General features: G+C 42.7%; 1 protein-coding gene across 5 annotated transcripts in view; it reads left to right on the plus strand.

The window, feature by feature from the left end:
- The window catches only part of RAP1GDS1 (Rap1 GTPase-GDP dissociation stimulator 1), a 113411-nt gene that overhangs the window by 62665 nt on the left and 37993 nt on the right, over positions 1–12753 (plus strand). For 3 of the 5 annotated variants that reach the window (XM_035112295.2, XM_035112298.2, XM_035112296.2), the window contains exons 3-4: positions 1539–1661; positions 5156–5281. In XM_035112295.2, coding sequence (XP_034968186.1) covers positions 1539–1661; positions 5156–5281 — 249 coding nt within the window. Of the gene's footprint in view, positions 1–1538; positions 1723–5155; positions 5282–12753 lie in introns of those variants that run through there. The other 2 variants (XM_035112299.2, XM_035112300.1) reach the window with 2 other exon arrangements.

Raw genomic sequence — 12753 nt, forward strand, 5'->3', positions numbered from 1 at the left:
ATAAGACACCACAGGTAGCCTTTGAGCTTTGCTCTTTACCTGCTTCCTCAGAATTCTGAAGATGGGAATCTGACCTACCTCATCTCAGTGGCTAGAATGGTGGATTTAAAAGCAGAACATTTGCATTACTACTCAGTTCTGAATCTCACTCAAAAGCCTTGGGGAAATTCATCATTTACCTTACCTGACAGAGGTTTTGTGTAAGTAAAGCACCCCTTTGAGAATCTAGGACGGGCATCCCCAAATTTTGGCCCTCCAGATGTTTTGGACTACAATTCCCATCATCCCTGACCACTAGTCCTCTTAGCTAGGGATCATGGGAGTTTCAGTGTGGCTGCCCCTGTTTGATTGACCAGCATTTTTGTCCAGATACGATGAGTGCCCACTACCTGCATTTTCTTGAAACAATTGAAGACTGCTATGTTCCATCAAAGTTTCCCAGGTTGAGGAATAGGTCTCTGCCATGGGTATCCATTTTGAATTGTTTTAAAATTCATTGCCTGCTATTCTTTGGTGCTGTTTTTAACTGTTATTTAGTTATATTTTGTGCGTATATATGTGGAAGGTGATTGAACACCACCATATTTGTCCTGCAATATTCACCATAAATGATTTCAAAGCTTCCTCTGCTCGCTTGGCCCTGCTGGATGTGCTCCTTATAGGGCAGGGACCATAAATCTATGGTAGAGCACATTATTTGTGTGCCGCAAGTTCCAGGTTCAGTCCTTGGCATTTCCAGGTAAAAAACCCCATCGGGTAGTAGGTGATGGGAGAGACCTCTGCCTAAGACCCTGGAGAAGCAGCTGCCCTAGTAGACAATGCAGGGCTGATTAGTCCGATGACTTGGTACGTAGGACAGCTTCCTATGTAAAGAAAAAGGCAGTTCTCAAAAAGCAATGGATCATTGAAACATCTGCATCTTTGGGTATCACAAGAAGAACCTGCTGGATCAGGCCAGTGGCCCATCTGTTCCAGGATCTCATTCTCAGAATTGTTGACTTAGATGCCCATGGGATGCCTGCAAGCAGGACCTACATAAGTGCAGCAGCACTGTCTCTTCCTCTGGTTTCCAGCAGCTGATACTCAGGGTCATACTGCCTTGGACAGTGGAGGTGGAACATAGCCATCAGGGTTAGTAGCCATTGATAGCCTCATCCTCTATTAATTTGCCTAATTTTCAAGCCATCCAAGTTGGAGGCAATCACGGTTTGCAGAAGCAAGTTCCATAGTTCAGCTACACACTGTGTAAAGAAGTCTGTCCTTTTGTCTTCCCTGAATTGTCCAGCTTCCTTGGACATCCTCAAGTTTTCTAGTGTTATGAGAGTAGGAGGAAAAGCTTTCTCTACACCTTGCAGAATTTTATACAGCTCTGTCATGCCACCTCGCCTTCTCTCCAAACTAATGGCACAAAGGGTCATTCTTTGGTTTTGGTGTCAAGATTTGGAATTTCGTTTTAGGTGTGAAGCTTTCAATACCTTTTCATTAACCTGCTACTTACCACTCAATTCTGTTTTGCAATTATATTCCTCTCTTTACAGATACAGAGACAAGTGAAAAAATCCAGAAAAGTGGGATCCTCCAAGTGTTTGCAAGTCTGTTGACTCCGCAGTTGTCGTGCACTGCAAAAATAGCTAACGTCATAGCAGAAGTAGCCAAAAATGGTGAGGTTTTCCACAAGGCCTTTTCTCCTGGAACATCTTCAGTTTTGCAGCTCACTTGTCAGTATGTTTTACTTCATTTATGTTTTCATTTTATAGAATAGATGCTTTTCATTTCTCTTCTTTCCCTTCCACTGCACTCTTTGTTTTTGTTCTGTTCTGCCTTGATAATATATTAGTTCTTAGTCATCCATTTGCCAGATACATCAACGCACTTCAGAGTTGCAATTATTTTATAATGCTAACTGTTGTCAAAATCCCACGATCTGTTTTTTTTATTAGGCAGTGCTAAATGACAAGACTTTAACTGTTGAATTTGCAGGTGTGACTGCAGGCATATTTGTGCATGTCTGGTGAACTTTATTCTAACACCATAAGTTGCATTAATGCACTAATTTGGCATTCATTTTCAACTTACGGCATTCATATATACATTTATCCGTACTCCAAGAAGCCACTTGTCATAAAAGCCTATTGCTGTTTTGCCAAGCCTTTAATTTCCCCCAAAAGGTCTGCTAGGGTCATTCCAGTATCACAAGTGTATACCGTAAAAGAAGACATCAGTGAAACTGTCGCTGCTGGGATTTTCAGAAGGGCCTAGCATACTGATCCCAAATATCTCATGATGCTATCTCTTAAGCTGCTGCAAGCTCCTGTTATTCTCCCTAGGCTGCTCTGACTTTTGCGCCAAGCACTAGCACAAATCTCATAGGAGATGGTTGGAAATGAAGCAAGTCTAGCGTTGCTCTGGTAACTTGCAGAGATTTGAATGTACAGCTCATTTCAGGATGCCGGGTTCCACAAAGTGACGCCTCTCTTCCTTTCCCATGAATTAGCAAGTTTTAATGGACTGGGGAGCAGAGGCAGTTCAAAATACTGCTCTTGAGGAGGTGTGATGGAAGGGAAATAATTACTCGGTTTTTTGTTTTTTTTTTAAGATTCTTATTTGGAAACCAAACCTGTCAGTTTCCACCTGCTACTCAAGACTGTGGTTCTGAAGTTCTGGTCCTCCTTTTTAACTGAATACAGCATGTCTAAATTGCCACAGCTTCCCAGAACAAATTGCCCTGCAAGGAGACAGCAATTTATTCACTATGTATTCAAAGCTGCCAAAGGCCACATTCAACACCTGTGACTCATTTTAGCAGGTGCTTCACATTGGCATATGCACCTTTTTTGTTTTGTTTGGATGTTCAGTTCTAAATTATTCAGACCTTCTTTTTTTTACAGAGACAAAAGTTGTACGATAGCAAACATCCATGTATTGCAAAGCACAAGCCCAACCTCAAAATTAGCCACTTATTCAGAGTGGATAAGGTGAGCATTAAAGTGAAGAAGCATGTCCTGCCATTGTTTGCAGCACCGAAGTGCTCTCTTCATGGCACAAGTCTGGACAATAGAATTGTAGAGTTGGAAGGCACCCTGAGGGTCATCTAGTCCAGGCATCCCCAAACTGTGGCCCTCCAGATGTTTTAGCCTACAACTCCCACGATCCCTAGCTAACAGGACCAGTGGTCGGGGAAGATGGGAATTGTAGTCCAAAACATCTGGAGGGCCAAAGTTTGGGGATGCCTGATCTAGTCCAACCTCCTGCAATGCGGGAATCTCAGCTAAATCATCCATTACAGATGGCCATCCAGCCTCTGCTTAAAAACCTTCCATGGAAGGACTCCAGCACCTCTCATGGGAGTCCATTACATTGTTGGAACAGCTCTTATCATTAGAGAGCTCTTCCTGATGTTCAGTTCAGTTTAACTTGAAACCATTGGTTCAGGTCCTACCCTCTGGAGCAGGAGAAACAAACTTGCTCCATCTTCCAGCCCTTTAGATATCTGAAAATGGCTATCATATCTCCTCTCAGTCTCCTCTTTTCCAAGCTAAACATACCCAGACTTTATAATCTTGGTTGCCCTCCTCTGCACATGTTCCAGCTTCTTAAGTCGTGGTGCCCAGAACTGTCACATCCATACAATATATTTAAAACACATGACTTCTCCCCCCCCCAAAAAAACCCATAACAAACTACAGTTCCCACAATTCTTTGGGGTGGAAAGCAAGAATCATGTGCTTTAAATGTAGTGTGGATATGCAGAAGTGCTGAAGCATGAAGCACCTGGGCCACAACAGTGTCGCTGCTGTTGCCGACTGCCTGCCCTTTTCTTGCAGAAGGACTACTAGCTACTAGAAGTAGGGATCCCAGTTGCCAGAAACAATGTGTGGTGATTTCATTCTTGTGCAGTTTGCTCTCCAGGCTTTTATGTGGTCACATACATGCAGTATTTGTAAAGCACATTGATTACATAACCAAAAAAAACAAAACAAAACATCATTACAGGGTTGCTGCAAGGATTACAGTTAGATAACACATGTGGAGTGCATTGAACACTTGAAGGTACTGTACAAATGCTAAGTATTAATATTATTTCTCCCATTGCTTTTTGTTTTGTAAAAGGAACACTGAATGGCTTTCTAGAAGCCTCCCATGGACCCCGGGGGTCAGGGCTGACAGGGCTTCCTCTCTTCACAACATTCACCACAAGAGTCTCCTGACATTTTAATAGACTTTATTTACAGTATTTACAACAGGTCATTAGCATGTGATAATCACCCATCAGAGTCACTCAGTTCAGATCTCTGCTGAGGCCTGCGCTTGCCCCTCCAACAACCCATAAAATGACGGAGTCTCCTGCCTTGCCTTTCAGCCCTCCTCTTTTCTGCACATCTCACGAGAGCTTACTCCAACAGCTCTCCCCTCATTATCTCCCTCCCCCTCGGGCACAACTTCCTCTTCCTCCCGTCCCCGTCCCCGGTTCCCTTCCAGGGAACTGGAAGCCACTGCCTCATCCCTGACACCAGGGTCTTTGTTTAAGTCCATCCATCTAAACTCTTGGAAGAAATTGATTCTTATTACTACCTAGACCCTTGAAGAAGTATAATGTGCAGCCCCCTGTCTGCTTTCAGCTATAGCTTTGAAAATTGCTATAGTGGTTTAATCAAGATCCTGCAAGAGGTTTCCTTTGGACACAGAGATGCAGCAGCCTTTAAATCAGGTTTCCTTTAACTGGGTTATTTAGATCCTCTTTAGTGAACAGAAGTGGGCAGAAGAAAAGTTGCTGGTGCTTTCTTGCCTGTGTTTATTGCTCCCAGTATATGCTTGGTGTTTTAATGTTTAGGGATATATATATATATATATATATATATATATATATAATATGAAGGATATTTAAAATGCTTTTTATTCTCACAGCGGGCAGTCAATATGTAGAATTTGGAACGTGCCCATAATTCCTGGGGTGCTTTTGTTGCTGTTGTTGGAACTAGACTGTTTTTTGGACTATACATAAATTAGTTCTCATACAGAGAAGCAGCTGCAACGCTTCTGGTATGTGTGAATTTGGAAAGGAAAACATTTGCTGTAGGAAAAATGGCTCTCTTAAGTAGAAATAATCAATCCTCAGCAACTAGCCTTTAATTAAACCTCTCTCTGTGGCTTGTAGAATTCATGAGGAACCCGTGCGTGGATGCTGGCTTGATCCCTCCTCTGGTGCAGCTCTTAAACTGCAAAGACCAGGACGTGCTTCTTCAAACAGGACGTGCCTTGGGCAACATATGCTACGACAGCCGTAAGTGTTCAAATATCAGTGTTTTGTTTTTGTTTTTTTTAGTTATGAAAAAAAAAGACTGGTTCTTGTTGTTCATTTTTTCTTGTTTTGTTGTCAGCAGTGCTGATTTCTGCAAGACATCTGTGGGTGCTGTCACAATTAAGCCTTGCTTGAATGACAGGCTGTCAAAAGTCCCGTTTTTTTAATAGAAGCAGCCAAGTCATTGGCAAATACGGTGGGGTTTTGTGGATGTAGGTAAAATCGCTGCTTCTTTTTTAAATAAAATATTTAAAAAATGCAAAATCCTAATTTTGTTTCTGTAGCTAATGCTAATGGGGGAAATGTGCCGTTTCCCCCCAGCACTGATAATAAAGCTCACATTTGGGCTCTCACTGATTACTATATTTGGCATCACAAGTGAATTGCTGGCACCATTGTACAGTGCACCTGCATACTGGTAGTATGAATTAACAGTGTCTGGCATATAGACAGTCCTGCTTGGTAGCAGAAGGTTAGAGGAAATGGGAAGCCTGAAACGGTCAGGTCTATAAATCACAACCCTGTATAGTTGACGCTTGGCTGTCCATCATGTTGCAGCCCCCAACACACCAGTTGCATGTAGGCAACACATTTCAATAATCGCCTCATAATTTTTGCAGGCAGAATAGATTTCTACTGTTCAGATGACGCTATTGTTCCGACGTACATTATAAATTGTAGGTGTGCAACCTGCACATCTATCCTGGGTGCTACTACATTTTGAAGTAAACCCTTTTGTTTAGAAGTCTGAAAATTTCAGGTTACTAGACAGACTGTAAATCAGAGTTGCGGAACCTGAGGCTCTTCAGACATTGCTGCACTACAAATCACATTCAGGTAACTCGCCAGGTGTGGTAGAGCAGCTGTGCTAGCTTCCCAGCAGGTGACTTGCTGTCGCTTGCTGGGAAGAAGAGGGGTGAGGCAGCCGGGGGGGGGGGGCTATGTTCCCTGCTGGTGTATTTGCACTGCATTGATCTGCCCACTGTCTTGCCTCTTTCCCTGCCAGTAAACACAGCTAGCACATACTTACTGCTAGCATAGCAGTTCCACCCCAAGCAGCAAGTCACTTCTGCGCCTACCATCCATGATCATTAGCTATGCTTGCTAGGGCTGATGGGACTTGATAGAACAACCATATCTGAACAGCCATAGGTTTCCCACTCCTGCCCGCTGTAAATGCCACTGTTTAATAGTACCAGCTTTCCCATATAAGAGATTTAGTTTCCCCATATTAAAGGTAAGGATGCATTTTTTATTATTATACAGATGTACCGTATATATTATTATTATATATTATTATTATATAGATGTACCATATATATTGGACGCAGGTGGCACTGTGAGTTAAACCACAGAGCCTAGGGCTTGTTGATCAGAAGGTCGGCGGTTCGAATCCCTGTGACGGGGTGAGCTCCCGTTGTTTGGTCCCTGCTCCTGCCAACCTAGCAGTTCGAAAACACATCAGAGTGCAAGTAGATAAATAGGTACTGCTACAGCGGGAAGGTAAACGGCGTTTCCATGTGCTGCTCTGGTTTGCCAGAAGCGGCTTTGTCATGCTGGCCACATGACCTGGAAGCTATACGCCAGCTCCCTTGGCCAATAATGCGAGATGAGCGTGCAACCCCAGAGTCGGCCACGACTGGACCTAATGGTCAGGGGTCCCTTTACCTTTACCTTTTTACCGTATATATTGATGCCTGCAAAAAGAAAGTTGGGATCAAAACACAAACAGAAAACACTCTTATATGTTACTATATGGTAATCGCCCCCTTTTCTAAACATGCTGCTTCTCACTAGCACACAGTAAGCAATATCAAAGTATCCTGGCCAAAAAAAAAGAGAGTGACTGCATCACTGAGAGTTTCACTGGATGAGGATTATGAGAAGAATAAAAGTATACATGCTAATGGAATATTGCTGATGGGACCATCATCATTTTGCTGTCAAAAGTTTTTATCTTCCCCCCTTGGAATTGATCAGTTTTCCCTTATTGAGCATGTTATTTTTGCAGTTTTATTTTTTACTTTGCTTAATTTCTGACATGAAGTATAGTGATTCAACTTCTACACCCATTACTCAGTACATGTTATGAACAGTAATTTTTATTCTAGCATCAACAGCAGCATTGACGATTACTGCTGTTACCACTGGCTTACCATGTCAAGTCTGGAATTATTCTTGCATGGTGACTCAGATTTTCCATGTGGGATCCTAATTTGCATATGTTTCTGTATGCTGTGATGTGGTAGTCTCTGCCCCCATATAAATGTTGATGGCGGTGAAGGGCAAATAACAAGGGGAGAAGTAAGGAGACTTGAAGAGTCCAACAGAATCTTTGAAGCAATGGGGTGGTTTATGAGGGAACTGAAACAGGCCTTAACATAGTATCTGCAGTCTTGGTCAGTCTTGGGAATTGTGACACATCAGAATGACAATTCTTACTTTAGATGTCCAGCTGCTGACTCAGTTTTCAGCTTCATTGTCATGGAAATGACGATGGACGCCCAGCACAATATGTAAAGCTTCAGAAATATTATGCTCTGTTCAGAGAGTGGCAAGTAAGGCAGTGTGACTAGTCTCAATGCAAAGTATTTGTAAGAGCTGTAGCTGCAGCATTGCAGAGGCCCCCTGTTTGTGGTCACATATACATTTATAAAACTTCCATCGAAATTATCAAAATGCAAATTCCAGGTCGATTACAGAAATTAACTATATTTACAGAAATCATTCTCTTGTTTAAAATCAGAAAATGATTCTTATTTGTTCCTGGGCATTTTCCACTAGCAATGGTGGGAGACCCTTCTTGTCAAATTTTGATGCTGTCAGCCACAAATCACATACGATTAGAATGGCATCCATGTACTCAAAAAAACACAGCAGAACATGTGCTATTTTCCTGTCATCTGGATGCCATTTCAACTAGTGGATGTACGTAGATATGTTCTCTGTACAGACAAAAGAAAGCACTACTTCACAAAATTCATAATGAATTAAATTCACTGTCACAGGAAGACTTTAAAGGGCAGATTCGCAAAGGAGAGGTCTACCATGGGCATATGGACACTCCAGATTCATAAAGCATCGTGCTACTGATAATCATCTGCCAGGGAACGGCATTAAATGATGTCTGTTGTCTTCATGCCCTGCTGGTGGTTTCCCAGCAGCTGATGGTTATCCACTGGGTGAAAGAGAAGCTGGACTTGATGGAACCAGTAGGACTCTTCTTGCATGCCTGGTAATCACTTAATTCTTATGAAATGCCTTTTTGCTTCAAGGCTCACCACGACTGAAATGTGAGCATTTCTTGAAAGCAGAGATCTTTTAAATTGCCCCAGCATTTGGCATCTTGACAAAAGGAGGAAGGAGCCATTCTTAGTATTTATCTGCTGGTATTCAACTATCTTGATGCTTAGGATTGTGTGGAATATACTTTAAACATTTTTTTCTTCAAGAAATCTTCTCTGACCCCGCTCTGAATAGAATTAGAATTCCTAGCCTAGAACAGTTTTAGAATATTTAAATATACAGGGATGCCTTCTGATATTCTTGAGTAACTGTTGGCTTAGTTGAGGTGGTTGCCAATTTCAGGCCCATCCAAGTTCCATTTGGGGGCTTTTCAAAGGATGGGGTTAATAATTATAATCATATCAAACATTTAAAACTTCCCGATACAGGGCTGCCTTCAGTTGTCTTCTAAAAGTCACATAGTTGTTTATTTCCTTGACATCTGATGGAAGGGCATTCTACAGGGTGGGTGCTACTACCGAGGCCCTCTGCCTGCTTCCCTGTAACCTCACTTCTCGCACTGAGGGAACCGCCAGAAGGCCCTCGGAGCTGGACCTCAGTGTCCGGGCAGAACGATGGGGGTGGAGACGCTCCTTCAGGTATACAGGACAGGGGCTGTTTAGGGCTTTAAAGGTCGTCACCAATACTTTGACTTGTGCTCGGAAACGTACTGGGACCCAATGCAGGTCTCTCAGTGTTATATGCTCTCGGCAGCCACTCCCAGTCACCAGTCTAGCTGCCACATTTTGGATTAATTGCAGTTTCTGAGTCACCTTCAAAGGTAGCGCCACATAGAACGCATTGCAGTAGTCCAAGCGGGAGATAACCAGAGCGTGTACCACTCTGGCGAGACAGTCCGCAGGCAGGTAGGATCTCAGCCGGCGTACCAGATGCAGCTGGTGGACAGCTGCCCTGGATGCAGAATTAACCTGCGCCTCCATGGACAGCTGTGAGTCCAAAATGACTCCCACACTGCGCACCTGGTCCTTCAGGGGCACAGTGACCCATTCAGGACCAGGGAGTCCTCCACACCTGCCGTTATGTTGACACTGACTATGCTGACCAGGTCCCAGACCCAAAGCAGATGAGGTGCCACTGAAAGCTCTTCCTGCCAGCTCCTACGTATTATATTTGCACTGTGGGCTCCTACGAATATGGACTAACTCAGAGCCAGCATGTTTTCTCCTTGGAGAAAAGATGGGATATAAATGAAGCATCCTTTCTACAGCTTCTAGGACATCTGCAGGACTTGGGTTTCCCCAGCAGCTGCTGGCAAAGCTTCCTGCCCTTACACCTTCTCATTTCCTGCACATTGTTTTGATCGCAGCAGTGAACAAGGCAGGGAAATGGAGGAACTATATTCATTTGTTTACATTTTTTTCATTGAAGGCATCTCTTCTCCTCCTTGCAGAAGGAATGGCTCTTCAAATAGGGGCTGAATGAACAGCAAGGGCAGGAGAAAGAGAGAGAGAGAGAGACTCAAGGTTTCTCTCCTCCCACCCCCTTCATTTTCTTTGCACAAAATAACTCTTCATCTTTCCTGGTAAGTAATGTGGCACCCCAGAGACTAATTGTTCAGTCGGTGACTTCATCAGGGTCTCTAAGGTACCACAGCACTTTCTATCCTTCTGTTCGGGTTGTTTTTGTTTTGTTCTCTCCTTTGCAAGCCAGCCTTAAAAGTAGAAGTGCTTTTACCTGCACCCAAGTGTCTGGAAATAAAGGGACGCTTTATGGATCAGTGGCAAAGACTATGCTTTACCGAATTTCCCAAGTTCAAGCAGGCTGTGTAGTCAGACTGAATGTGAGGCAGTGTAAAAGTGCATTTTGAGTGCAAAGGCATAACTTGAAGTCTGTGCCCCCTACTCTTTAAAGCTGGTTCTCAGAGGATGCTAGTCTAGTTCCTTTAAACAGTGCTGACAACCCAGGGTGAACTTGATTATACTTGGGAAACCATGGATTAACAAAACCTTCATTAATTCTGACTTTTACTGATTTCAGGATTTATGGGTAACTTGCACCCACAGACTCTGGCCCCTGAAACTTATAACAATACGTACCTCCCTTTCACTTCACCTGCCTTCCACATGAAACTCTAAAAAAACCACAGAAGTTGTGTATTGATAATTAATTTGAGCCTCTCCTGGTCACTGGGAATGTATACCAAACAGTATCACATTACAGTGAGGGCACTCTGTGCTCTTCTCTCCCTGGCCTTGTTGAGAAGAGTGTGATATTTTTAATTGAATGTAGAGACCATGTACAGACATAACTGCTATAGATGGCATGCTCTACAAAGACCACCCTTGAAGACTATTTAAAGAGGACAGCAGATACAAAATTATCCCATTAATGGGATATGCGCTCGATGAAGCAGATTATTCTCTCTCTTGCAAATTAATTTTGATTTGTACATTCTCCTTCTTGAAACTTTTATTTATAAAGCTGTAGTTAAAATTACTTAGCCCTATCACAATATATTGTAGACAAGTAAGATTACAATTAGCAGTTTGATTATCTTTGGATAAAAGCATGACTGATTCCACCCCACCCCACCCCACCCCGGTGAATGGAAGCAGGGCAACAGTAGCCTCAGCAATTCATTATGATGTATTTGCATGCATTACCATAATGGAGAGAAAAGTTATCACACCACATTGTAATTAGGCACAGCTTCAAGGCTTCAGTTGCTTTTCATCTAGCCTGCTTACTGTAATCCTATACCCAATTTGTTTTACCTGGGAGTAGCCCAATTAAACACAAGGAGGCTTTGAGTAGACATGTATACATTGCACTGTAAGTTAATTATACAGTGAATTTTTAATGAGTGCATCGGCTTTAGCCTAACACTTTGCATTGGGGTTAGGGGCTTAACACCCACCCACCCACTCACAGAATAACTTCCGGACCGTGCCTGTCTCAGATGTATCCTGGTGGCTGCTATGAATAGAGCAAACACGAAGCAGGATAGAAAACTGTGGACACCTGTTCTTTAGAACCCTGGGATATTTCTGGCTTTTGGAAATGCCCAAAACATAACTCATTGGTGGAAAACATGGGAACAAGTTTTGCCTCTTTCTCTCTTTTTCCTGAGGAGAGGGAACAAAAGGCTTTCTTCTTCTTCTTCTTCTTCCTCTTCTTCTTCTTCTTCTTCTTCTTCTTCTTCTTCTTCTTCTTCTTCTTCTTCTTCTTCTTCTTCTTCTTCTTCTTCTTCTTCTTCTCCTTCTTCTTCTTCTTCTTCTCCTCCTCCTCCTCCTGGCCAGTTATGGCATGAAGAAATGTACATTTCACCTTTGTACAGGATAGTTTCTACATGCACCCCTCTCTATCCTCCATCCAGACAAGCAAGAATCATTATCAGAATTCGAGGACACATTCCAGGCAGGCAAGAAGGAGGGTGTTCTGCAGTTGCCACCGCAGGGTGTGGCCTTTGGAGAGATGGGGCAGTTGAGGAGAGGGGCTGGTTGAGGGAGAGTCCAAAGCACCAGACAAAGAGGCAGTGGCAGTGGGGGGGGAATGCATTTGACCTTGAGGCCTGAGGTTCCTTGTCCTTGTGGTACTATGTATTATATTTGCACTGCGGGCTCATCGTGTTTGATTTTCAGTTTGTGTTATTTGGCATTGAAATCTGAGAACCACATCTTAACAAGATTTGTTTTGAAAAGCCACTCCCATGTCTAGTCTTGCAACGTGAAAAGGTTTTATCGACATGCCCCAAATCTGAAACTCTGGAGACACCCTCAGTTTGCAAGCATATGATTTTTCCCCCATGTTCTGATTTTAGATATATCCTATAAACTTGCAAAAGCAACCATAGACTTGGAATTAAAGATGATGAAACAACCCTGAGAGTTCGCCATTAATGTGTGGAACTGGAACAGAATAACTAAATCCTCATCAAATACAGCAAATGTTTTCAGGGCACTCTTCTTTAGGACTGGAAATATTTTTTTCTGAGGATTAAAAATTCTTCAAAGGGCTCCTTTGGGAGACTTTTGAAGAGTAAAATATTCTTGAGGTATATGGAAAACTATAATTTTAAGGAACCATTTTTGTTCCTTCTGCTGCTCTCCAGTCCTATTAAATGTATCCTGCTGAGAAATATAATTTAAAAGTGATCTACCACAGTGATGCACAAAAGTCCAAATTGCTCAGTAAAAATAATGGAATGA

Source organism: Zootoca vivipara, chromosome 9 (assembly GCF_963506605.1).
Source record: "Zootoca vivipara chromosome 9, rZooViv1.1, whole genome shotgun sequence".
NCBI lineage: Eukaryota > Metazoa > Chordata > Lepidosauria > Squamata > Lacertidae > Zootoca > Zootoca vivipara.